The following is a 26996-nucleotide window of genomic DNA, read 5'->3' on the forward strand; positions in this document are numbered from 1 at the left end:
GTAAAGGACAAATTGTAGCTGCCTTTGGCCAGGTCTTTGTTTGCTCACATAGCAATGTTGTTCAGAACGGGACTGGAAAAAAAGTAAAAAAAAAAGTTAATCTGGCAATATTTTGGTGCCTTGAAAAGAAAACAGCAGCTCTTAGTTAGACTCTTAACACTGGCAAGAAGTGCTTCTGCTAGTCCAAGTTGTTTGTGGTATAAACTATCCTGGCAAGAACACTTTTTTTTTTTTTTAATGGCATAAGCAAGCAGAGCTCAAGTTTTGCTGAGGTCTGCCGAGTAATTTTACTGAGGTCACAGCAGGGAGCAGTACTCCAGCGCCTGCTTTGCCAGGGCTGGGAACAGATGCCCCCAGGGATGCTTCAGAGCCCTGAAGAAGTACGGGCTCTTCCAGAAGAGTGCCTGGGACTCCGGCCAGGGCCAAGCAAAATCCACTCGTGGAGGCACCGAGATGGGGATACGAGGGCCGTTTTAGTGGCTCTAACAGAAACTGTGTTTCCAGTAAGGTCTTGCTGGTAACGGCTGAATCGGGATAACTTTCTAAGAGTCTCGATCGGCCATTGCTCGGCCCAGTGTCTGCAAAACAGCTTTACCACCGCTTCGTGTGCCACCTCTGCGACTTCCAGCATACCCTTCTTGTGTTTTTTTAACAAGTCACCTCACCACATCGCTACCCCTTTCCCGCAGCCGCCGACTTTTCCCACCGAGCGCACCAAAGGCCTACGGGTGACACCGCATGTGGTAGCCACGGCCGGTTCAGTCTTTGCCAACTTGACAGGGATTGCAGGCAGCCCCACAGGAACTCACTCCCTGACGGTTTTAGGCACAAACCCCATTATTTTGGGGCATTCCGGCAGCGTTTTCTTTTGCTCCGCTCCCTCGGCTCTGCGCTGCCCAAGCGGCCTCGCCTTACGGTGGGACAGGCCCCGCAGCAGGGCGGGGAGGGCCTGAGCGGCAGTGTCGGCCTCCCCGAGGGCACGGGGCGGTGGCCCTCGGGCCCGCCCTTCGTGCCGCACTGAGCATGCGTGCTCCTCCCCCCCGGCCCCGCCCTGTGCGCCCGGTGAGGTCATAAAGGTGAGCGGCCGCGGCCCAACAGCAGCGGGCGCTGCCCGCGGCCCCGGGCTCAGGGATTGGTCCGTCGCGGAGAGCTGGGTTGCGTCTTCGGGCCGCCTCATCGCCGCCAGCCAATCGGAGCCCGCGCCCGTTCTCCGCCTCGGGCTGCGGCTTGAGACCGTCCCAGGGCTGTGTGGCAGAGGTAGCGCGCCCCCTGATTGGCTCTCCCGCTTCGGCGCTCTTCGGGTTGGCCCGGCAATAGCCGGAAGAGAGGGCTCCTTCCTATTGGCTCCCCGACCGCGCTGCTAGGGTGGCGGCAGCGTTTTCCGATTGGGTCTCCGTTTGGCTTCGGGAAGACTCGGCTGCGCCCGTGATTGGTTACGATCCCTTAGAGGTATTTCCGTAACGACCTCGGATTGGTCCCGAGGAGGCTCGGGTGTTTCCGTCACAGCCTCGGGCTGGGGGCTAGCGAGTGCGTCGGGATCTTCGGCTGGGTATTCACAGAACGTGCTTACGGCCGTTCCGCAGCGTAGGGCGGCGACGGGCATAGGCGGCTGCGCGACTTTGGCGCACACACAGAGCGCAGCAGCAGGAGCCCGGGCACGCAGCGGAGGCAGCAGCGGGGACAAAGGGACTGATCGGCAGGAACGGGGAGGGCGGCCCGGCGAGAGGCAGCCGGCGCCGGGAGGGAGCGGCAGGAGGCTTCAGCCGGGCGGGCGAATCCCGTGCGCCTTGGACGCCCGGGGAAGCAGCAGCAACAGCCGCCGCCAGCGCTGTGGGGCCGGCTGAGGAGGAGCCGGGGAGCCACCGCCGCCGTCATGGCCTGCGCCGCCGCCGCCCGCAGTGCAGCGTCCCCAGCCTGAGCCGCCGCCAGCTGCCCCTGCGGGCGCAATGAGGAGCCGCACCGGAGCCGCCGCCTCAGCGCGTCACTGAGAAGCCTTAGAGACCGAGCGAGGCCGCCCGGGCCGCTTCACCTCTACTCCGCCCGCCGCGGATCCCACCGCCGCTGCCGGATCCCCTTGCGAGCAACCGCCACACCTCCCGTCGGTGGATTCGGGAGCCCCGAGATCCCTCCGCCGGGGAAAAAATAGTCCCGTTCCCTGCCGCCTCCCTCAGAGGCGAGGGGGAAGGCGAAGAGAGGGGAGGGGGAAGAAAGAGGAGGAAGAAAAGAAGAAAAAAAAAAAAGGGGGGGGGAAGAGAAAGCCAGCGGCGGGATCGGAGGAGCCGGGCCGTGAGCCTCCGCCCCATGTGACTGGCGCCCAGGGTGGGGGCAGCGCGGCCTAGCAAACCCCCCTCGCTCGCGGCCGGCAGCGGGAGCGGGAGCGGCGCCGGGGGGGCTGCGGACTGGGCGGAGGCGGCTCTCGGACCCACCGGCGCTGCCGGGAAGGATGGTTTTGTGAGCAACGGGCGGCGCGAGGAGGAGGAGAAGGAAGAAGAAGCCGGGCGAAGAGCGCGACAGAGACCGAGAGGAGGGGAGGGGGCTTCCCCGGGGGGGGAAGGGGGGGGCCCGGCGTTTCATGTGGCGCGTCCCGCCCGTCTCCTCCAGCTGAGCGAGCGAGGGAGCGGCAGGCGGGCCCGCCGAGCCGCCGGGGCGAGGCGCAGGGCGAAGGCAGGAAGAGAGAGGTGATCGGGGCAGAGCAGGAACGGGAGACCATGTCCGGGCGGCCCAGGACCACCTCCTTCGCGGAGAGCTGCAAGCCGGTGCAGCAGCCCTCGGCCTTCGGCAGCATGAAAGTTAGCCGTGAGTATCGTGCCGCCCTGCGCGGGGGTGGGTGGGGGGGCTGTCTGCCTGCCTGGCCCTGCCGGGGCTCTTCCCCCTCCTCCCTTCGCCTGTCTCTCCCCTTCCCCCCCCCACCTCCCATTAACCTTGAATAGGCGCACGCCGCCGCTTCCACTGGGGCCTGTTGGACAAAAAAACCCCGGGTGGTTTGTCCTCTTCCTTGGCCTCCGATGGCTGCCAGCGCTGTACGCGGCCTCGCTGGCTCATTAAAAAGCCTTTTTCTTTTTTTTTGTTCCCTTTGTGAAACGGATTGGCAGCTCCACAGCCTGTATTTCCTTTTTATTTCCGCCTCGGAAGGAGGAAATGAATTGCGGGCGGGCAGGTACGGCCGCGGCGTTCGCGTTCATTATGTGTTTTTAAGCACTCCTGGCTCTGAAGGAGAGAGCTGGGAAGATTTTTCCGTGCACCCGGAGATCGGGTGTGAGCACCTTTTAGTCCAGCCCATTAAAAAAAAAAAAAAGGTGGGGGGGAGGAAGGCTTACAAAAGGTGTCTGTCTAATATGCTCCAGGCTCTGGTAAAATGAATATAGGGGATAAGAAATGGTTATTTTGACATGTGAGCCTATGGAGTAGTTATGTCAAGCTCGGTGTGCCTTTTCCAATTTTCTGATCAGAGGAATATTTTTTTTTTAAGAATGAGGCCTGTGCTTTATTCTGCACAGGCATGTTGGAAATTGCGTTTAATATGTGCCCATCCTTTGTATTCTAGCTTGTGGGATTAGCTGGTTTATGTGAATTAAAAATATATATTACATCTGATCAAACGTACAGCGTGAATGGAAAAAGGCCCTGTTGTGAGTGGCTAAAGATTTGCTGTATGTTTATAATAGGGAATTTCTTAACTCCTGATTTGAATGTGCTCATATTAACAACTAAATTGTTCTTCCAGAGGCATATTAGTAGCATAGTTTTCAGAGATATTTTCCTTTTTCTTACGGAAATGCAGGGTGGCATCTTTATTGGCCCTGGAATGCTTGATATGCGTTGCCGTTCGATCGATCTATTCGATACCTCCGTACAGCCACACCTGACATGGCTCTGTGTGTGCGTGCGTGTATCCTACTGTTTTGTGCATTTCATGCCACAGCACTGTAAGATTGTGAGCTTTTTGACAGATCAGAAATTCTGACGTTTTTCTGCATCGAAATGTCTTCCACTGCGGTTAAAGCCTTGGAGAGAGCGTTGGGCTCGGGGTCTGTAGTCTGCCTTGGATCTGCATGATCAGCGTGCCTGCAGCGCTTCAAAAAACACGGGGGCAGTTAGCCCATGTTAGCAGCAGAAGAGCGTATGTTTGATCAGGTCCAGCGTTAGCATTTATTAAGGGTTCTTGATTTGTATGGAGAAAAACTGTGGGTGACTCCATTTTAATTTATTGTTTTACTTTATGCGCGTGTGGAATAGGAAGCAGGTCTTGTTGATCAGTATTTGTGCAGGTGGCTGTCTAAGCCAAGCGAGACCTAGACCTGTTATGCTGAGCAACTAAATTTGTCTTATTCAAGCTCTACAGCTTGATTCTTGAAAGGTCATTGATGCTCCTTTCCTGTGTATTTGAGGTCAAAGACTAGATGGATGCTTGCCTGTGGAGAGGGTGCTAACTGATGCAGACTAACAAGTTTGCAAGTATGATTCAATCCCAAGTGTATAACACTGAGGGAGAAACAAAGACCGTAGCATAAAGCACACGCCACTTGTGATAACCCCCACAGTCGCTGTAGTCATGTGCTCCTGGTCCTTCTGCTGTCTGGAAAAAAATGTCAGAACAAAGCAAGAGAAGCACATACAAGGCCTCTGTGAGAAATGCAGTTTATATTTTCAGTTAATCCATCCATGTAACACAGTCCAGGAAGTTAACTTTTTTTTTTTTGCTTTGTGAGAGAAAAAAATTCCTGGATGTCAAAAAGGGTTATGTTTTTCTGGTTCTCATGGGTTTTGGTAACATCTTACCATGGTGTAGCAAGTTATCGATTAAAAAAAAAAAAAAATCCCTCGTATGGTGAACAGAGTTTGCTGGCTCTTTCATTTTGCTATATATTTACAGACTGATACTTAGTTACATTCTGAGCCTGTTTGAGTGAAAGCTGGGACAAAAGAGTCCTCCTGAGGCAGGTGAAAATTGATGGATTGTATTTTCTGAGTCTCTCGGACATCTTTAGTACATCTGTCTTGGTGCAGGTCTTTTCCAAGTCATCAGGGAGCAAATCCTGACTTGTTTGATGTCAACCTTCTTGGTTTTATTTGTAAGCCCAGAGTAATGGCGAAATTAAGTGATGAAGTCACTCTTGCTCTGGTGTCTCTGCGGCTGTTGCTGCTGCTGGCTGAGCACTGCAACAGTTACCTAGGAAGGATGGATCTAAGCAGTGAGGAAAGGGTTGATAAAGTAGTGGAGGAGGACACACTTGTGTCACCTGGGAGGAGCAGTACTAGAACCATATGGTGATTGCCCTTCTCCCCAAGGTATGTGGGGGAGAAAGAGTGAGCAAGCATTTTTCATCTCTTCCCTGTGTATTTTATTAGGCTTAATTTATGTGACTTTGATCTTAGAAGTTGGTAAGAAAGCCTGAGCCCCTTGAATGAAAGGATTATCAACAGCTGCTTCTCTTCTGGCTGTTGGGAAAGGTGACTTCTCATGCGTGCTGCTCTCCTCGCTCTCTAATAGACGTTACAAGGGTTCTAACATTTCTGCAGGAGTAGGAACCCTGTGGCCTTCTTGTGTCTCTTTCAAGCCTTACCAGCATCAAGAGTACCTTGTGAAGTCTGCCTGTTTTTCTTTTTCCTCTGTTTATATTTTGGGGGTTTTGAAATTGCACCACCATTCTTGCCACCCCACCATATGGACTTCTACATTGAAGTAATTCTCAAGCAGGTTATCCTTTGTGCAGTTCTGTAGTGCTGGGTTTGGAGGCTTTCCCTGCACAAAAAAGAGAGTGTGTGCTCCTTCTGTTGAGCCTGTCCCTCAACAGGAGGGAGCTGAGCTTCCAGTTTTCTACTTGCTGATACTACCAACCTGCTTGTTACAGCATAAGAGAAGAGGTATGAGCTTGATGCTTCCTTTTGTTCTTCACCTAGTTGTTTTTGCATTGCTTCCAGATGTACATTGTTTCCCAAATGGGACAAAAATAATCCTGAAATATAAAGGGTAGTCATGCAACACATGACCAAAAATATCTGTATAAAAATAGAAGTCTCAAAGTTTGCAGTTTGAGAATTTTCATGTAATGACTGTAGAATTGATTTTTTTTTTTTTTTCCTTCTTCCCTGAGCTTCTGGAAAATAAGTGTTTCAAGTAACACCAAGTCCTTGTAGACAGCAGTACTTATTGTAACTGTAGCCAATTATCTTGTTGGTCTGCAGTAAATAATGTCATGGCTAAGGCTTGCCATGAGTTTTTTGCTCCATGTGGGAGTGTCATGGCTCTGTAATTGGTTACACAGAATTTGTTAACTTGGAGGGTGAGGAAGGCAATTTTATTTGCTTTAGCGAATTCTAATATTGTACACATACTCTTGGTTGCAAAATCTAAAGGACAATCTTGTAATAATTCATTTTAGACTCTCTGGAAGAATGTTATAGTGGTGCCAAACTTGGGTTTTGTTGATGTTTTTCTTCTTAGATTCACTGTTTTTTTTTGTACTGTATAATCTCCTGAAAACACAATAGCTTAGTAACCCTATATTGCTGTGTGCTCTTCACACGTGGTGCTGCTGCTGGCGTTTGAGCGTGGTGCATCTTTTGTTAGTGTAACGGCTCTTCAGAAAGTGGTTCATGAAGGAATGGAGTCTGGGAGCTTGTTGCTCTGGGGAGTAGCCACTCCACAAGTCAGGCCATAAAAATGACTGGTTTCTAGGTAGCACGTGGTGTCTAGGTGACAGTTTAATCCTGTGTGATGTTCAGGTTGGTGTGTGTGTGTAGGAAGAGCCTTGGAAAAGAGCACCCTGGGCAACTTCAGCGAGAAGGAATGAACGGGGCTGTTGAGACTGGCAGAACGATTGAGATAATGCCACCTTCTGTTTCTCAACCCAGTTTTAGGGTAGGGCCCTCTCAATTGCTTTGATAGCAGTTTCTGCCTAATTGGTTTCTGAAACTGGAAGCCGCCCATCCTGCTCTCCTTGCTGGAGAGAGGAAGATCACTCCCTTCCAGAAGCCTGCTGAGCGTTGTATGTCTGGCTGTCGCTGATCCTAGCCCTGTCCAGCTTTCTGACTGCTGCTGGGTGAACGGCTTTCCTCCTGCCTAAACTTGAAAAAAAATGCGCTAATGGAGTCAGCGAATGACCACGTGCACTACAGCGAAAAGTGTCTCGTGTTATAGTGCCCCAAAGTCATGCCTTGCAGTCTGAAAAGGAATAAAACAGCCATCTACTGTACTTAATTCTGACACTGCCAGACTGTTTTCTCTTTATTCATAGCGTTAGGAGTAGTTGAGCGGAAAAATAACTAATAAAAAAGTGAGGCCTACCAACGGAACCTGTCAAATGATAATTTGTCTAATTATTCTGCTGTATCCCCCATGTCTCGTTTCTGTTGGTAGTTTGGTTGCTTTTTTCTTGTAAGACATTGGGGTTTATCCTGAACCTTTTCTTGTTCTGTCACTGTTACACGGGTTTCCTCTTCCCTAGATTGCTTCCTGGAGGTGATCCCCTCTTGTATTATCACTTGATTCACCTCTTGTATTTCTTAGCAATATTTTAACCATCTTGTTCACCTGTTTACACACCTGTGGAAACCCACATGGCTTATGGAGTATGTATACGTCCTGGCTCTGGAAGTTGTTGTATCACTTCATCCCTTCACTTGATAGGGCCTTGTAGGTATCACAAAGCAGTGGCCGTTTATGTACTCTGATCTTTCTGTTGGGGGATAAGAGAAGTAGTAGTTCTTTGGCATATATTGCTGAAGACCACTCCACAGGCTGAAGGGTTTCCCTCTACTGCCCTAAGAGTTCTTTAATTTTGATGTATTGTATCTTTAAGCACTATTTTAGAGAGAACATAAAGGATTTTCCAATATTGCTGTCCAGTTTACTCATTGCGGGTCTTCATAATGATACAAATTTGTGGACGATTGCTGTTCCCTCACTCCATGCTCTTTCTTGAACTGGATGGATGAGTGATGTGAAGAAGACCCTGAAAGCCTGCAGTTAAAGCTTTGCTAAGTGACCAGATCTAGCATTTTCTGAAGTGAATTAATGCTAAACCCCTGAGTTATTTGAACGCGTTCGCTAATAATACGCAAGGTGGTTGGAGAACGCTTGCAGCCTCTTGGTTCAAGCTGTTGGACCCTTTTTGTTTTGAATGACTTGAGTCTTACTTTAAATTGGGAGATCTGTTACCTTTGAATTTCCAGAAATTTCTATACACTTAAGACTTGCACATTTTTCTGAAATTGTTCCCCTTTTGTTTTTGTTTAAAAAAAAAAAAAAAATCTAACTTTACTCTGAGGACTTTTAGTCACCCATAGCTAGTGTGGGAGGTGCTAAAGTGGCTGTCTCCTGCAGAAGCTCTATGGCTGGTGGAGTTACTTGGCTGCTTTCTGAATTTGATGAGCATCAGCCCAGTGCAGCCTTGAAAGATGAAGAAAACTTTTAAAAATCAAGCAGCTATGAAAAGGAGTCTATTGAAAGCTTAAATGCCTCCTGAAACATCTCTCCTGATTTTTCTTTGACCCAAGTCCGTATAAAATCCAGAATTTTGTCTTGTCAGCACTTCCTTCAGTAAGCTGCACAACTAGATGCTCCTTTATTTATGTATGTTGAAAATAAATGCTAATTACAGCTTTTATAGTGGCAAGAAAAGGTACTCCCTTGGACATAAAGGCTCAAACCCCCAGAGTGCTGTACAGGTCAAACCTTCGCTCTTTAGATGCAAAACCGGGACCCCCCTTGGCACTGCTCATCTGATGGAGATTGTTGGCGAAGTGCTGCATGCTGTCATTGGGGAAGACGTAAGTTTGGAGGCATGATGGTCTATGCCATGTTTTGAATTGATTTATGTTTTGAATTGACTTAAAGTGTGGCCATATATTGAGTGCATTGCAGCCATCTGGTCTTAAGGTGAGAAAGGTGTGAGGCATGGTAGCAAGATACACTTCTGTGAGAAATGGCTACAACATCATAGTCTTGGCCATTCGAGGTGTCCTGGTCGGCGCTGCTGTATCACATTAAACAGAAGCCTAAAATGAAGCTCTACCTGAAGCTTTTGCAAACTCGATTTGAGTAAACGCTATAGGTAGAAGAACTGCTTTCACCAAGTCTTCAGAATCCTTCCTGCTCCCATTGGTACCGGCTTACCATGCTGTAGAGAGAGGGTTAGTCATCTAGGTGTAGTCCATGAGACAGCGCATGTTCTACTCAATCCTGTATACTCTGACAGTGCTGCTGTGTGCTGTTCTGGCTGTGCAGTAGGAGAGATGAGATGACTTCAACAGAAATCCGTATTGGAGACCTTACTGAAAGCATTTCTGTATTGCCCTCTAAGAATGTGGATGCCCAGAAGTCAAACTGATGTACCTCTGAAACAAGTGGACAGTGATTTTTCTTGTATGACTGGTGCTATCAAATAATCTTTTCATTAGGTGCTCTGGCTACAGATGACTTGTCTGTTGTTCAGAAAAGGAAATAAAGCAAAGCAGTTCGTTCTGCACTTTTATCTCTTGCAGACGGGAAGGAGATCTAAGCATTTAAGGCAATTTGTGTTCTCACCCTAGTCTGGTTTATAATGGAAGAAAGGAAAGTGGTAAGATAGCTTGTCAATGTCAAGCACTGAGGGCTGTTGGGTTGGTTTTGGTTTTTTTTGTGTTTTTGTTGTTGTTGTTGTTGTTTTTTGTTTTGTTTTGTTTTTTTTTTGTTTTTTTTTTAACAAAAGCTGTACAGCAGCAGCTCCTTCAGAAGGGATGGTACCAGTCCTTGCCAAGAGTACTGCCTCTTCTCCATAGCAGCAGACCCAGTATTTTCTGGCCTAGCCTCATCAGCTGAGGGGCTGTAACCTTAGTACCAGTACCAGTGCTTCCTGCACATGCACTTGACTAGTGAGTTAATATTAACTGGGTGGAAGTGAGTTGCCCAGTATCTTCCACATGATTAATTTCTTGATGATTTGCTAGGTCTCTGCATCAGTAACGTGGAGTCAATTTAGCTGAAGGAATAGTACTGTGGGGTAGCAGAGGGCCTTGATGCCTGCCACAGGAAATTCACTTCAGCTGGCTTGTAAGGAAGAACTTACAGCTAAGAAAAATATAGTGTCATAACTTTGTGATAGGTCTGAATATGGCTGAGTGTCTCTTGCTTTGTAGGTATGTAGTCCTGTTGGAAGTAATGAAGGACTGTTGTGCTGGTATTATGATAACTTTGAGTTGAATTATTTATAGACATAGCTGCTAGTATTTTTCCTTTGTTTCCGTAGCTTCTGTTGATTTGATTTTTGAGTCTGGAAAGCATCTCTTAAACATAATACAGCACAGGAATATGTAGTGGTGTAGTCACATTGCTTGACATGTCTCTTCAGGCAGTTGGGCAGATTTGAAGAAACTGTTAGTAGTCCAAGTGCCTGACAGTAGATGATCATAATAAGAGACCTGCTGATGAGAAGAGAAAGGGAACATGGTCTTGATGGATACCACTGGGTAAGTAATGCCGTAGAGGGTGTATGGGTCTTAGGAGTACCGTGCTGCTGTGCGTGCATCAAAGTGTGTGTTTGAGTGTAGCTGCAAAAGTTGCCCCAGGCTTTTGGATCAGAGCACTTAGAAGGAGAGAAGTTGGGTGTTGGCTCTGAAGTTACAACCAGAAGGGAAGCAGCAGCTGAATTTTTCCAACCAAGGCAGACTTCTTATAGCCACAACTGTAGAACATCGTCTGTTTTGACTTTTTTAGTAGGAATATAATTCTTGTCGGTTACAGTCCTGTAGTTCAAAGGAGTATCTTTTGCCAGGAATGCAGGCAATTGTTTAATTTTCAGACAGGCCAAGAATATGTTTTGCAGAAAGATAAACTAAAATGTGACTGTTGCTGCAAAGAAGAATTTGATTTTTCTTGCAGTGCAGAAAGAGGAAAAACTATTTAGTTGCAGCTGATAGCACTAATCTGTCTGGTTTTCTTGATTCATACCCTGCTGCAAACAGTTATGTAGAACCTATACTATTATTTGTATCCCATCTCTCCTGTGCTTCATTTGTTTTAGGTATCTATTTAAAAAAAAGTAACACAATGAATTGACGTATATGAATGGGTTTCCTTGAGGGAGGAAGGGGACAAAAATTCATCAGCTTAAATAAGCGGAATATTTGGTTGTTGGCCAAGTAAACATGAATCATTTGGCACAGGTCTGTATCCCCGTGAATGAAGTCCATAACCATAAATGAATTTCCCCACATTTGTGGGAGGTTGAGTATCAGCATCAGAATGTTTTGTGCCTTGCTAAGAGAATAAAAGCTTTATGCCAGGGCATACTTTTTGCATGTGAGATGTAAGGCTTCTGGAATGATTTTTCTTCATATATACAATTGCTCAATTGAAACGTAAAGAAGCAGAAAATAATGTTGTCCTTGAGAAGATTGTATCTGTTGACCATTTCACTTCTAGTCTTGCAGTCTTACTCATGATTGTATGTACTGGCTTGGGAGCCACGGGTATGTATAGTGTAATGCAGTGTAGTAGGTGGAAGTTAACCTTTTTTTATGTGTTCCTCAAATGACAGAGAAACCTTACTAATCAAATTTCAGTTTTAGAGACTTTGAAATAGGTTTGCAAAAATTGTTAATTTTGGATGACAGGTTTTAGTAACCACAACGGACTGCAGAGTTGATTTGAGTCTTGAGGAAATGCTTTAAAGGCCCATGGAAAGCTAGGTGTTTTTTTTTTCTGTTTGGTTTTATTTTCTAGTGGATCAACTAGTGAATGTACTAGAGACAAAAGCATTAAGTTTTGTGCAGAGTGGGAGAGCTTCACTGTTCCAGAAATTTGAGGCCTGAAATTCAGATTACATTCCTCAGTGGGAGGGCAGGGAGAGCTTTGACTGCAGCTCCCAGAAGGGAAGGTACTGCCATTTTTAGACTGAGCTCAACTTTGAGCTCGCTATGCCTTGATCAGTGTGGTAGGCATGAGTTAGTTTGGAGTTGTGTATGGATTTTTATTATGCAAGTGCTATGGGGATGGCAGTTGAGTGTGTTTGTTGGACTGTTTACATGTCTGAGGAATAAAGTTCACCACCAAATTCTCTGAATGTCATTCAGAGTGTGTTTTAGAAATGTGGTTGGGTTAATAGAAGATCTTCATAGGGTAATTAATACTACCAAATCTACAAGTCTCTTCTATTTCATGATAGACTTAACTTCAGTGGACTGAAGCTTCTCTTTGGATGGGGTTACTGGCTTTCAGTGTCCATGGAAGCTGACAAGGGCATTGTTGGGATCTGTGACAGCAGAAGAATGGTGGCTGTTTTCCCGGGTGGCACATTTGAAATGCCTGTGGGAGTTTGCAGACAGGTATAGATATTCATGAGGCAACAAACAGCATTTTCTGAGTGGTGTCAATGCTTTGACTTTATGCAATAGCCTGTGGACTTTTTGTTTTATAATACACTAGATTATTTTTTCACTGGTAATGTTTGAGCAGATAATGATTGACTGTAAATTTTGATTATAGTGGGCCAAGTCTAAAAGGGAGTAGTGGAGGGGTGTTTATGTGTCCAGACTTTTCATAATTATGATACTTCAGAAATACTAATATTGAGACAGTGACACTGCCTGCATTTCAAAATGTCTTGTGAAAGCCTCATTTTCATTCTTATGTGGTAGCATAATTACAAAATGTAAATTTCTTCTAGAGTTACTTTAGAACATGTAGTAGCAACATAGGACTTCGAGTTTATTTGGACATTGTGGGGACATTGCTTTGGGTGTGTGTTGTGTTTTTGGTTTTGGGGGGTTTTTTTTGTTTGTTTTTTGAAGAGCAGCTGGAATCAGGAAGGGGTTCCTTGCAGACCAGGTCAAAATCAGTAGTTTCCAGATGAGAACAAATCATGATAAATTGTCCTCTAGCAGCTCCTTCTACGCTATTACATTTTACATGCATTTGTGAGTGGAGAGAGAGAGACACACACATGTATTGCCAGAAATATGATATGAAGGGGAGGAGATGATGTAGGTTTCTGAGATCTGGAATTTAAACCTAGACCATGTGTGAAGGCTTTGCTTTAGAGCTTCATTTTAAAGCCTTTGTAGACTGCTTTAAAATGTTCTGCCAAATTTGGGTTGACTAATTACACTTCTGCAGATCAAACTTGGGAATAATGTTTTAATACTTGAACAATAATTGTATTGTCAGAAATAGCGAACCTGTTTCTCATTTGACTTCACATGATATGTTCTTTGACTTGGTAATGTCCTGTCCCACTAGCATTAACATTTAATTTTGATGCTGCTAAGGGAGCTCTGAAAGAAGCTGCCTTGCAACCTAATGTGCTGTCTTCTATCACTCTAAAAGCCTTTTTCCCTTTGTGTGATGTGACTACGGGAGACTGTTCTCCTCGTTGCAGGTTTTGCGTGTGAGTTGTCAGCAAGACAATTTTTAACGAACATACTGATGAAGTAGAAAACGGAATTTCTGATTTTGATAAATTGTCAAGATTTTTGTGTGTACGTGGCTACAAAATGAGCATTTTTCAAACTCATAAGAGGTTAGTTTTCAAATAAGGACATAGTCACTATGTGACTTTTAAATAAGACTTTATTTTCATTCAATGAGTTTAAAAGGTTTTGGTATAGGGGGAGGCTTGAGACACACTTAAAAGTTTCACAAGTATTTGTAGCACTGTTTAGTGAACCTTTAACAATCTGTACTGAATGCTGGCATTCAATACCCATGGATTTTTCAGGATATTATTGCAAAAGCAAAAAAAAAAAAAAACAAAACCAAACACCAAAATCCCCAAACCAGTTTTAACACTGCACCTGTAGTAGAGGTACTTCTGTCTTTTTTTTTTTTTTTTTAAAGGAAATTATAGTTAACCTGGTCACTTTTTTTGACTAGGTGATTCAAGCATTACATTGAACCATTCTTACTGTAGCACTGCTATGACTAGTATGTGGAAAAAGCATGGGGATTTGACAATACTGTTGATATTTCAAGCTAGGTTTCTGCTTATGTAGCATGTACTGTCACAGAAATGCTGCAAACCCGTGGCCTTTTCTTATTCTAAATTTTGGGTAGGTTGATTTTGCACCTTAATATTATATGAGTACAAAAGTTTATATCTACTTTCAAAGCTGCTCATGGTATTCTTATTTGAGTCTCTGAGAAGACTGGTAACGTGTAGGTTTTAACTTGCTTATTTTGTCTGTACGCACTTACGGTGCAGCCTGATGTCTTCTGTACTGTGGCGCTTTCACGTCTCCCAGCATTTTTGTTTGCTGCTGTGCTTCCAGTGAAGTCCCAAAGCCGTGGTGCCCTGGGCTTTGCTGGTGTATGGATTCATCTGTGGGGGTGAGCAGCCCTCACCCAGTGCTTTGCCAGGTATGCCTTGAGTCTGCATGAATGGAGTAAGCAATTCTGGCACGGGGGAAAAAAAAGGCTGGTAGGAGTGGTATCTCTGTCTGGTGTACTAGTATGCCTCTGGGAAATATGAGGAAGAAGCATATGAAAAATATGTCGGTAGTCCATTAAATTGTGGAACTGATGCAGGGTGTTTTTGCAGTAAGGAGAACAAAGTCTCGGCGCCGAGGACTAGACTTTCTAGAAGACTGTTGTACGTAGGGTATTACAGTTTTGCTTTGAGACTATAGATGCAATTTTTTCATGACTGTAGTATATTTGAAAGACCTGTTATTTCTAAGTATGGTAGAGAACAAAGGCAAGTATTTCTAAAAATTCAGATAATGTCCAGGATTTTGTCAGGAAAAATAGTTAATGAAGGGCTGGGGAATTTGTCTGCAGATGAAGAGGAATAATGAGCTTTCATCTGACACTGAAGAGAGCATATGTAACTGAACTCCTGGAGATTTGTTTGTTGAAATCCATTGAATTGCTCTGGGCATCTCTTGTGCTGTTTTACTTTGATTTCTCATTCTGTTTGTATTGATATGAAAGCCACTCATACTTAAAAAACATGCAGCGAGTCAGACAGTGATTATTTGACTATTGTTGTTTCTTACCACTTTCTTCAACCCTACTGTATGGAATTATTCTATGTATGGAATCAGCTCTGCCCTATTTATTACTGGTTTTTGTGCTTGCGTGGAAGATAAAGTCATTAAGTATTAAATATACAGCTACCTCCTAGTACCCTTCCCCTGTTTTCAAATGAAAATACAAAGAGCTAATGCAATAATACTAGCATTCTACCAGATTCATAAGTTTTATATGAAGTGTTCTCCTTTGTAAAATGTGCCTCTTTGGATGTCCTGAGATAGACTATATCATGTATAACTCTTCAAATGGTGTGAAAAATGGAGCTGAACTGTAGTGACATATTGGAAGTTGGACCGTCTGGATTGAGAGTCGGTGCTACTACTGAAAGTTCAAGAGTGTATTTTCTTCTGTAGAATGAAGGAAGGTAGGCTGGTGAAGTTATGAATCACTTTTGCTTCATCTTGGTATAGTATTAAGAAAAAAATATTCCTTTGTGCTACTAAAATCCTCTAGAAGTTATTCGAAGTTATTATGCTCTTAAGAAATGCAGTACTCTCAGAGTCTTACGAAGTGACCCACCCTGTGGCTGTTCTTTGAAGAAAAGGATACGTAGATCACATAACTGAAACCTCTTACAAGGAGATCAGCCATGGAACGTGTTGGTAAATGGAGTCAACTGTGTGGCATGGAAGTGCTTATTTAAAAACACGTCATTCACTAAAATCTTCAGATGGGTACTCTTATGGATTACTGTTAATTTTTTCCTCCAGTAATTGAGTCACAGCATCATTTTATTTTTTTTCGCTTTATGCAGTTGCGAGCTCTTTGTTCCCATAAACTGATGTTGGACATGGGCAACAAGATGCAGTGCTGGAGAACAATGTAATTTATTGTTAGGTAAAGCTACCAGATGTGCTTTTTATATATATATATGGCATATGTGTATATATGTTTAAGGCATATATCTGTATGCTTACCTCATTTTAATTGCTGTGGTGTTATTCTTTGGGTGTTTGCTTATGGCTGCTCTCGAAGACAGGAAAGCGGATTAGGCAAAGCCTTGATCTGACCCAGTATGTCTGTTCTTACAAATGAAATGTCTTTGTTGTCCGTGCTCACTTTCACAGTGTTAACTATTTTATATATCCTGGCAGAAACTCAGGCTTTTGTTTGTCTAAGAAGGGTCTGCAGCCATTATAAAATAAATGTTCCTTTGAAGTTAGTCAGGACTTGTGGTCAAACTCAGAGGATGGGTCAAGGGGGTCTGCAGAATTTTCTTAAGCATAGTAGTAAGTTTTTTGCAGCTGATCTGAGTGAACTTTTCCAGACTTACACATTGCGTTCCCTTCTGAGGTGCTCCAAGGACTAAAGAGCATGTGGTCAAAATGATCTTGACACAGCAGTGGTACCGAAGTAGGATGAAATTTAGCAGGGGCAGATGTAGCCTATTAGTCTTCAGTAAGACTTGGCTGTGCAGATAACAGGGTGGGGGATAACTGGGAAGGCAGGAGATGTGCAGAGAAGAACCTGGATTAGATATTTTCACAGTGGCCATGAATCAATAGATGTTGCAAAACCAGCAGATTTTTTACTGGGTGTGTTAACGGGAATGTCATGTAAATGTGCAGTTAGCCTGCTCGCTTCTCAACTTGCTAATAAGCCTAAGTTGAAGAGCAGCACCTAGTTTTGGTATTGTACTGGGAGAAGAGTAGTTGCAGGCAAAGGGGAATGGTCAGACATCTAGAAAACATGCTCTAAGGGAAAGCTGAAGGCACTTTGGATGATTTCTTTTAGAGGACACTGAAGGGAGATTTCTTTTGATCATGTTCTCTAAGTATGTTAAAGATAGCTGGGAAGAGAAGACAAAGCTGTTTTCTTCTCCACTGGAGATAAACAATTTGTGGGCTTAAACTGCAGCAAACATGCTTTAAGTTAGTTGAGTCAACTTTCAAGAACAACGGGAGCACTGGAATAGATTAGGAAGGCTGTCAGATTCCTGGCGGTGGCTGTTTTAAAAATGAAGAGGGTTGCCAGGTAGTTTATATATAGAAGTTTGGAGAGGTTTTAATTAAGACAGCCTGTGGTCCCTTATGGTCTTATTTTCTGTCATTCTGGTTGTTTCTTCATGGTCTTGGGATGAATTTCAGTTGTAGCACACTGATCCTGTTCCTTCTCCCCTTGGGATGAAGTAGCCTTGTGCTACTGGAAGCTTGCGGGCAGTTAGTGGAGGTGAAGATGAGGATCTGTGAAACTGGCCACAGCTTTAACACTTAAAGGCTGGATAGGTTATCTAGAGAGGTTAGCTTCAGTCTGGGAGTTGAGCATGTGCCGTGGTGTGTTCTAGCCTTGACATGTAGCTCTAATTTTGAAAGAACTTCCTTAGCCTTGGAGTTTAGGTAAGTGTACTGCATTTGGAAAAGCTTAGTATGGTTGGGGAGGCTGTATTTTTAGTCAGAGGTTTAAACTGGCTCTGAACTTTGTTTTTTGATGTAAGTGCTGTTCACATGAAAGCTTGCTCTAGTTTGGTAGTCCTGTACTGCAGTTGAGAACCACTGACTCTCTGTGAGGGATCTCTAGAGCTTGCTTCATGTGGGTCCTGAGAAAAACAATGCTTTCCTTCCATTTTTGATCCTGTGGTTCTTTCTTCAACACAAAAGAATTTAGCGCAAGTGAAGAACTGCTCAGAGCTTCGAGCATAGACCAGGACCCTATTGCAGTAGCTCCATAAGTACCAAGCTTATGATAGGGGCTGTCTGTGCAAAAGAGCTTACAGTATAAGTACATTATTTTGGTGTATAATGCCAGTGCATGAAGAATATTCATCCCTTAATACATAACTTTCTGTTCACAGTAGTCACTTTAGTTTTTATTTAATAAATGGGCAAGTGGCTGAAGACTGGGTGTAGAAACCAGATGTTGCATGGAATATGGGCCAAGGAAGAAAACAAATTACTGGTCTTTTAAATCTATGGAATGTAGATAGATATATTTTTATTTTATCAGTGCTGTGGTTCAAAGGTCAAGGATTTGATGTGGACCTTGAAAATCAGTGTTGCCTATTGTCACTTCTTTATTCCCTAAAATTTTTAGGAATTTTAATTGACTTATCTTTTTGACATACAAGTAAGAGGGATGTGTGAAGCTGTTAAGTCTCGAGTTCTCACATGAGAAACTGTAAAGGTACTTTAGAGCAAAAATGGTCATCTGTACTGGGATGTGATTTCCCATTTGGTGCGGAAACTTTGAGTAGAACTAAACAAATGCTTCTTTTTCTGTGCCTCTCAAAGCTACAGTCTTATTTAGTGTACATATGAGGTTACTGTGGAAGGCTGGAATCCTGAACTACTGTTAATGTAACTTCTTTTAAAATTATAATTCGATTTTGTAAAATTCTGTTGATGCCTTGCTTCCATATTCCAAGTGATTTCAAATATGCAAAAATAGATAGGTGGGAAATTAATTTTTTTCCTTCTAATCCTCTCGAGTGAGGAGAAATGACAACCCTGAAGCCTTATGCCAAAGTTCTCCTAAGGTACAATAATAGTACAGAATGCCTTTTATTATTTCTCTTTTAAATCTTTGGCAGATAAAAGGATTAGACTGTTAGCTGCAAGAGAGGCTCTTGATGGAGACTCTTGTACTTCATTTCTGGGCAGTGCTTTGCTTAAGGCTGTGCTTCGTGTTTGCTCTGACTTTGACATGCACAAAATGGTCCATCTCTTAGATGGCTTAGACTGTCAGGGCGCACAGTTCTTTTTTTGTCTGCAGCTGTCGTCATCTGAATGATGGAAGAGTTTACAACTTGGGTATTGTGGAAAACTTGTTCCTCTTCCCTGTTGATAGCTGTGACAGACTGGGGTGCTTCTGTTGATGTTCTTCAGCTTCAATGCTGTGATGGTGACAAGAAGTCAGCAGAATAGCCTGGCCTCAGAAATGGCTGCTAGGAAAGAAGTAAGGTAGAGCCTAACCAAGTGGTTTCTCTTCCTTATTGGAATCATTCAGGTGAATTGAGTTCTCTGAAAACAGACAAGGTTAAAAAAAACCCCAACCACCACTCCCCCCTCCCCAAACCCCTTGCCCTTCGCTAAGCTTGTTTTTGAGTTCAGGATGCATTAGATGAGTATGAGACAGCTGGTACATGGGCTGAAGTTGTAAGTTAATGTAGATGTTACTATTGAAGTAACTTTTTCATGGAGAAGAAAAATTGGAGAGAAGTACTAATGTCTTAAATATGTTTTTTTAAATTGTTTTAAAACTTTTTTGATGCTGGCTTTCGGAGCCCTTTAGAGGTGGTGGTAGAAGCATATGCAAATAGATTAAATTTCCAGATTTGGACTAAAATTGATGTGCACATCAGTGGATCCAACTGGGAAGTTTTTAATCATGCTAATTAAGTCATGCAGTGTAGCCAAAAGCACTGCTTGGTTATAGGGAAGAACAACAGTTGCCTTGGCTGTGACTGAAGCAGAAATACTTCCTTGTACCACCCTTCAAACTCCTGCCAGTGGGAAGGGAATATGAAGTCTCAAGTCATTGAAGAAAATCTAAGTAATGGCAGTGAAATTTGTACTCTTCTTATTTTGCTGCATCTTGCCTTTTCTGTTCTTAAACACTCTTTAACGTGGGGCAAATTCTTACTTTCACTAATACGAGAGTACAATAATATACAGGAATATTTCAGTAGCCATGAATACTGTGCTGTAACGTGGAGAGCTCACGTTGAAAGCCTATCATTTGGAAACGTGCACGGACAAGGTTTTGCACAGGGATGTGGGTATGACTGGGACATCTGAACAATACAGCTGTAAATGTGGTAAGTGATTCGGGGTAGTGTACTCCAGTGGAGACAGGCAATGAGCAGAGTCGTAGTTACTGCTGTTGAGGCCACATGTGGAGTACTGTGCACCCGTCTGATGGCTTGGGCTCCACAAAAGGGAAATTCAGTCTGAAGCACAAGCCAGGATTATCAGGGAAAAGGCGAACCTGGAAGTGAAATTTGATGATATTTATCTTAACTTCATCAAAATAGTCAGAGGGGATGTTGGTTGTATTTTTTTCCTCTGTAAATAGTTTAAGGGCAGAGTGAGCAAATATTAGTTTAATTATTGCTTTTCCTTTCCTCAGGTACAATGCTTCTGTGAAAATAAGGACACTGAAGTTATAAAAGGATGTATTTTCTGTCTTAAAAATCTCTATTTTCTGTTCTCCCCACCCAAAGAAAAAGAGATTTTTAGAGTAGCTTTCCTCCAGAAGAGGTGAGCACCTTGAATGCTTACCTTGATTGAGTACATGCTCAGGGCTATACAATATAGTTACCTTTAGCAGGAAGAAGTTGGACTTGGGGACCTAAGAGGTCCTTTTCATTTTTCTGCTTATTGTAAGATACATATGAGAAGCTAAGGCTGAGAGGCTTTCGTGACTTTAAAACACCACCACCAAAACCCTCAAAAAAACAACTTAAGCTGTGCTGAGGGGGATGTTCTGGCATATATGGAGACATCCTTTGTTGTGGCTTGAAGAGAAAGCCTTGGCTGTTCTTGTTAAAGAATAGTTGTGTGCCTTCATCCAGACCATTAAAGTGGCTGGAATAAAGCTAAAATGATTAAGTAGAAACATACTAATTTAGTTGTTCATGAACGTGTATGGAGCATTTTTTTGGGGCTAGTAGTAACTAGAACAGCCTTGTAACTTTATCAGATGTTGAGTTGTCTTGACTTGCATTGGATTTAGGAAGCTTCTATACCAGCAGACTTGTGTTCCAGTTTCTATCCTGTTTTAAAGTTTGAGACTGGTACAAAAAAGCATTTTGTCTATTTGATAACATCAACTTTTTTTCCTGAATGTTGTCCATGAGGAGAAGAGTAAAAGAAACTCAACCCTGTATTGAATTTGTCTGGTTTGTCCAAGTCTTCTACCATTCTTTAGGAGGCATTAATATTTTTTGTTGTTGCCTCTAGGGTATTAGGAATGCTCACAGACTCTTTACGGAATCCCTTTCTCATTTTAAAGTCCATAACTACCAATGTTCTGGTTGTAATCCAAGCTCGGGGACTGAATGGCTATTACTCAATGAATTACGTCTCACTTGGAGTTTAAATTGCTTTTAGCTGTCACCATTTGTGCAGCCTGGTTTGAAGTTGGATTATTTGACGTTTAGAGGGGAGTTGGATGTAGTATCTGGCAGGAGAGAATGTAGTAACTAGTACCACATGTTAAGATGTAGCGGAAACCAAGTTGATTTGAAAATACTGTAGGCATGCCTTGCCCTCTGAAACTTCAGGTACAGTTAAATTTTTGTGGAGTTCTTGAGAGGAATGGGGTTATGCTGTTTGAACGGTCTTCTGTAAGTCATCGATGTGGCAGCGTGGGTATTTAAATTCAGGGCTTTATACATAAATACTATAAAACTAATCTGTTGGAGAAGAAAGTGGGAGGAGTACTTAATATTTAGGGTTTTTTTTTAATAGGGAGAAAGTACATGTCAGGTTTTGTGCAGAAGATCCTTAACAAAACCATAAACCTTATAATGAAGGCAGCTGGATGAACTTACTCGAGTTCTATTTTTAGTGCATTTTTACCTCTCCATCCAGTTTTCTCTTCCATTTTATTTTTTAAAATAACAGATTTTTTAAGTGCCTCTGTTTGCTTTTAGCGAAACCATTATTCTTTAGGTGTGGATAGAGGACTTCTTTCTCTGATCTTCTTGACCTGTTTTCTCAAAGGATTTTATGAAAAAAAAAATTGAAACCAGACCTGGTTGTGGTCAGAATGCCACACCTATTTCCACTTACTGTTCTCAAGTCCCTGACCTACTAACAGCAAAACTTTTTCTTGAGAGCTTTTTATTTCAAGACGTTAGGCAAAAATCTTGGACAAGTTAAGACTGTGGTTTGATTGTGAAAATTTATTTCCTAATGCTTCTGCGAGTGAGGAGGTTCAGCGTCACGTATGCCCGAACAAGATCAAAAAACCTTCATTTTGGCAGGGAGTTAAATCTAATCAAATAGTAAAACATTAGTACAGTTTTTGTGCTATGTTTCCAAGCACAGGTAGCCTGAATGAGCTTTTATTTGGATCATGGCTTTCTAAACTTTTCTGTATTTCAAGTCCTGTCGGACTTTGATAAAAGTGTATGCAAGTGTCTGCTTATCGTGGTGTATTTATTTTTAATGTACTGTTGAGGTGTGCCAGTTTTTATTAAAGTATCTCTTCCTCTCCCTGTTGACTCTCCCTCCATGATGGTTCTGTATTGAACATTTTGGCTAAACTTGTGGTTTGTTTTTTTTTGTGGGTTTTTTTGTTTCCCCCCTCCAACTGACATCTCTTAAATGGATAAGCACAGGTTTAAAGGAATCATCACAGGGAATTTTTTTTGGTTGCTGTTATGTTCCTTCAGTAAGATAGAGCCTGTTGTCCTTGGACAGTTGAACTTTATGCCTTAAGCAGTGTGGTGACGGTGTTGCTTGTTGCCGAAACAGAAGCGTGTGTGTCTGACCCTACAGGATCCTACCGGATAAATAGCGTTGGGAACATCTATGGTCAGCATGCTGGACTCTTGCTGAAGATGTGTGTCCCTTCCATGAAAATAACATGCTTTCTTGTTCCTATGGAGTAGTCCAGAGTGTGTGTGTACTTTGTAGCAGATAAAAAGAAATTGTGATACGTTGTCTAAGTTTAGCCTGCACCCAGGGCTAAACAATAACAGTTTTTCTCTCACCCAGTGTCCCTTCCCTGACCGAGGAAGGGAATTGGGAAAAGGAGGGAGACTCGGGGGTTAAAATTAAACAGATTTAATAAAACAAACCAACATAAATGATAATACAAAACACGCAATTATACTTAGCTACAGAGTTGCAGCAAGTTGCTTCAGGAATAGCAATGGTACAGAATGAGAAAAAGGGAGGCCAGAAAAGAGGAGAGCAAAACCAGCCCCTCCTTTCCCCAAGCCCTCCCTCTTATAGTGAGCTTGATGTCAGTGATACAGCACACACCCGTGGGCCAGCCTGGGTCAGCTGCCCTGGAGTTAGCTGCTGAGGGCCTTGACCACCATGGCTGGCCCCAAACTGAAACCAAATCCTAATGAAACCAGGACATACATAAAAATGAAGTAGCAGTTTAATATGCTCTTAGAGGGCATTTCTGCTGCTCTTGGTTATTGTGAGGCTTTAATGCAGTGGGCAGTGAAATTAATTGTATTTACAATGTAACCACTTGGTCCTGTGGAGTAGCTCCCCTCAGTATTTGGTAGCTTGATCACTTCAGGGTTCAGAAGAAGTGAGCTCAAGTCTTGGCACAACCGTGCAACAACTTCCTGAAAGCCTGGCAAGTCATGTCTCCTGGCTAGGAGGTGTCAGCCTCTTCCAGTGCTGTCACATACGTACAGTTTATAACAGGATGTAAACAGGCTTGAACTTCTAAACCCTGGCTTAAAGACTTCTTTGTTGTGGCTTTTTATTTTTTTCGTGAAACCAAAATACTCAGCCTTTTTGATGTAGAACCATCTGGTTTTGAACTTAAGCATGAGTTAGTTCACCAAACCTGCAGGTGGAATCTGAGGTGCTGAGACATGCAAGTTGCTGCATATATCTGAGGGTGATGTTCCACCTTGTAGCGAGGCCATAAAATAACCACAGTTATAAGGAAGGTGTAAAACGTTGCATGTGAATTTTGCGTGTGGCCAACCATGGCTCTCCTGGGTTTTCTCTAACCGCTGGCACATTTCCTGCTGGTGGAGGGGTCAGAAAGAGGAATCGAGGTCGTTTTACCTGTATCTATCTTGAACATGTGAATTCAAATTAAGTGTTCATCGACACTCTAGGAATGGAAATATTTATTTTGGCCTAATTTTTGTAAATATGCTTTGTCCTTTATTTTCTGACAAACTGGGCTCTTGATCTGATTTTTATGTAAAAAATTGTGGTTAAAGAAATATAAACTCTAATATTATTGGTTGATATTTTAAAGTATAAAATATTTGATAAACACTTTATTTTTAAATGATTTGCAGTAAGAGCTAGCTGCTTTATCTCGGCTGGAAACAGTACAGAGCACACGGATCGTATGTCCCTCTACCTCCAGATCTTGGCTTTCATATTTCTCTGTGTTCAAACTCTTCTGTTTTGCCTCCATACTTCCCCCAGTACACACCTGAGCTACAGTTGTTTTCAGCTGTGAATCCAGGGTTCAATATTTATTATTTTGCAGAAAAGTAACATTTTTCTACACGAAATTCCTTGAAATATATTGTGGCTGCCACCCATTGTTCCGAATGTGAGGCTGATACTGTACTTAAATAAAAATGCCTCCTTTCAAAATGTCCTATTTTCCTCTCTTCCCAAAGGAAGTACAGTTAGATTGCCGTCAGACACTACATATTGGTCCTTAGCATTCCTCTTCATGGTAGACTTTAATTTACTGGGAGAAACAGTCATTTTGAAAGTCAATAATTATCTGCAGAGTTCCCTATAAAGAGATTTTTGTTTGAAATGTTGGTGTCTAAAATGATGGCCATAATTACTGCTCTGAGGGTGCGAAGGGTTTCAGGTCTTTCAGTGTAATTAGCAAAATACATTTGAAGTTTATAAACTGTTTTAAACAGCCAAGACAGTTGGGATCTCTGGCTGATGTGGGGTATTAGGCTTTTTGAGGGCTCTCGGAGAACTCTCCTGCTTTCGTATATATAATATATCCACTTACAAATGCTCAGAACATGCAGTGTGCTTAGGGAAAGCCACTCTTAATTTGTTGAGGCAACACTAGTTTATTTACAGAGCAGAGTGGTTGAATCCTTGCTTTAATGGTAAAAATTTGGCTATATACTGAACTTAAATGTGTGGAATAACAAATATGGCTTCTCTGAACTTTAAAAATATCTTCAGTATATTTAGCTTGTCCTTAGGAAGCTTTATTCCAGCAATAAACATGGTGCGTTTCTGTTATGTTTGGAATATTGAAAATAATGACGCACTTTTCTACTATGGAAAGAGTTGTGAAAGTATGTATTGCTTTTTAAGAGTTGTTTCTTGCGTTGTGGTAACAGCTCTAAAGATGTTGCCTTTGGAGTTGTCAGAGTATTGCACAATGTTCTTTGAGCCTCTGTATGACAACCTACATACCAAATGTAGTGGTTGATAAAATCTTGACTTCCATTCAAGTTTCTGCCTTGTTGACTCGCTGTCTTGTGATTTAGTTCTCTGTATGTGGAAGACTTGAGGTCAAAAGAAGGTAAAATACATAACTTTTCTTCAAAGAGTTGTCTATAGCGTGATGAGTCTTTAATGCAAAACTTAGTTTTCATCTCAAGGGTTGCTGTACAGTAGCTGCAAGCCTTCAGGTGATACTAGAGTCAAATGTGTTGCTCACTGCAATGGAGCTGGTGGGAATGCGCTCCCTTTTGGCAGAAGTTAGTGTTACTGCACTGTGGTAGTACATATTTTGAGGCTGAAAGTAGAGTTTATAAAAGTTGGGAGCTATGTAGACGGCAAGCACTTATTCATGAGTAGTGGAAAGTATTCTCTTTTGAAGAGGCTCTGGTCTCCTGAATTTTTTTCATATAAATGTGTTTTACTTCTGCAGTGACAACATTATTTCACTTCCATCAAGCCTTGCTACAGGTGAGGGAAAAGTGGTTGGAGTTGGAGCTGCTTAATCTGAACTAGTTGTTCCTGAATTTGGGTCGCTAGATGGATTGATCTGTGGTTGGCAGAGTGCTGTACACTGGGGAGGTTCCAGCTCCAGTAAACCTCTGCAAGGTTGGTCATTTTTTGCCTTGCAGTGATGGGGGGAACCACGATCCAATGTTTTGCCTGAGTTTGTGGTAAAATCGCCTCACGATGTGATGGCTTCTTACGTATTCTAGCTTGGTTTCATTTTATAGAGGGGCAACATTGGAGTTTTCAGCTTCCCTGCCTGAGCGTGAACGTTTCTGATACGCAAAAGACAGCAAGGTTTTCTGAGATGCTGTGTGTTGTACTGCCTTTTGTCTTGTCATGCCAAGTGGTGTACTTTTTTTTTATGTTGGTTTTATATAAATGGTGTAACAAAGATGTGGGGTGTATATGTCTCCTCTCAACCCCAAGGCATACTGAAGTTGTTACAATGGTCATATTTAGAATTAAAAGATTAGGTAATGGTCTCTTTTTCCCTGCTTTAATTAAACAGGGCTTATTTGACTTAAAACTGCAACATGTCGGGTAAAACAGCATCTTTATTTAAAAGCAGATGCTGGTTCCTTTTTTTGTTTATATTATTTTTTTCTTCTGTCTCTTCACAAGTGCTTCTATAAAACAGAAGATGCATTTTTACCACCTTTTTGGGATGTTGAGATTCCAAGTCCCTTGTTACTACAGTTTATGTTCTGTGACGGGCAGCCCTGTACATTGTCTTTAGCTGATGAAAAACCGTGGTAGTGGAGAAACCCCCATCTGTCCTTTTCTCAGACACTTAATGATACGGTGTGCCATGTATAGTAGGTTTTTCTGATAGAAGTGTTAGATATGATATAGCTGAATGACCAAATCAATTAAGACCTTGATTTGAGGAAGCAATGAGTTCTTTAAGGTGTTTATGAAATGGGTAGTTGTTCTGATATGTTTAGACAATGTTCTGCTCAACTATTAACATAAGTTCTGTCTTTATAGTCAGCCTTTTCCTTGTTGTGCAGATAAAGCAGTTGCATTGACCTTGGTTGATCAGGTCAAGGTATGTTAAAGGTGAGTTGTGCATACCTAATTTGAAGTAAGAATACCTGTGTGTAACATGTCTCACTTTAATCTTACCTAATTTACTCTTTCCTCAGCCCTGTGTAGATAAGCCCTTAGGATGATTTTTATATTATGTTTTACGAGCTCAGGTAGCTGCTTATGGTGTTAATACACACCAGGGAGCAAATGGGACAGGCTGTCGTACCTGTTGTGTAGGAGCCTCACAAGTGAGGAATCCAGAATGAATGCATTCAGAGTAAATTATGCAACATAGACAGAGGGTTTCAAGTCGTCGAGTTGGACAAAATGACTATGGTAAATGAAATGATTAGGCCTAATGAGAT

At 42.8% G+C, this 26996-nt stretch overlaps 1 protein-coding gene across 2 annotated transcripts in view; it reads left to right on the top strand.

Moving 5' to 3' along the window:
* Positions 1 to 1504: 1504 nt before the first annotated feature.
* GSK3B (glycogen synthase kinase 3 beta) overlaps positions 1505 to 26996 on the top strand; it is a 143620-nt gene continuing 118128 nt past the window's right edge. Inside the window, exon 1 of one of the 2 annotated variants that reach the window (XM_068417571.1) lies at positions 1505 to 2796. In XM_068417571.1, coding sequence (XP_068273672.1) covers positions 2709 to 2796 — 88 coding nt within the window. In that variant the 5' untranslated portion in view covers positions 1505 to 2708. The remainder of the gene's footprint in view (positions 2797 to 26996) is intronic. The other variant, XM_068417572.1, reaches the window with a different exon arrangement.

This window comes from Nyctibius grandis, chromosome 23 (genome assembly GCF_013368605.1).
Source record: "Nyctibius grandis isolate bNycGra1 chromosome 23, bNycGra1.pri, whole genome shotgun sequence".
Classification (NCBI taxonomy): Eukaryota; Metazoa; Chordata; class Aves; order Nyctibiiformes; family Nyctibiidae; genus Nyctibius; species Nyctibius grandis.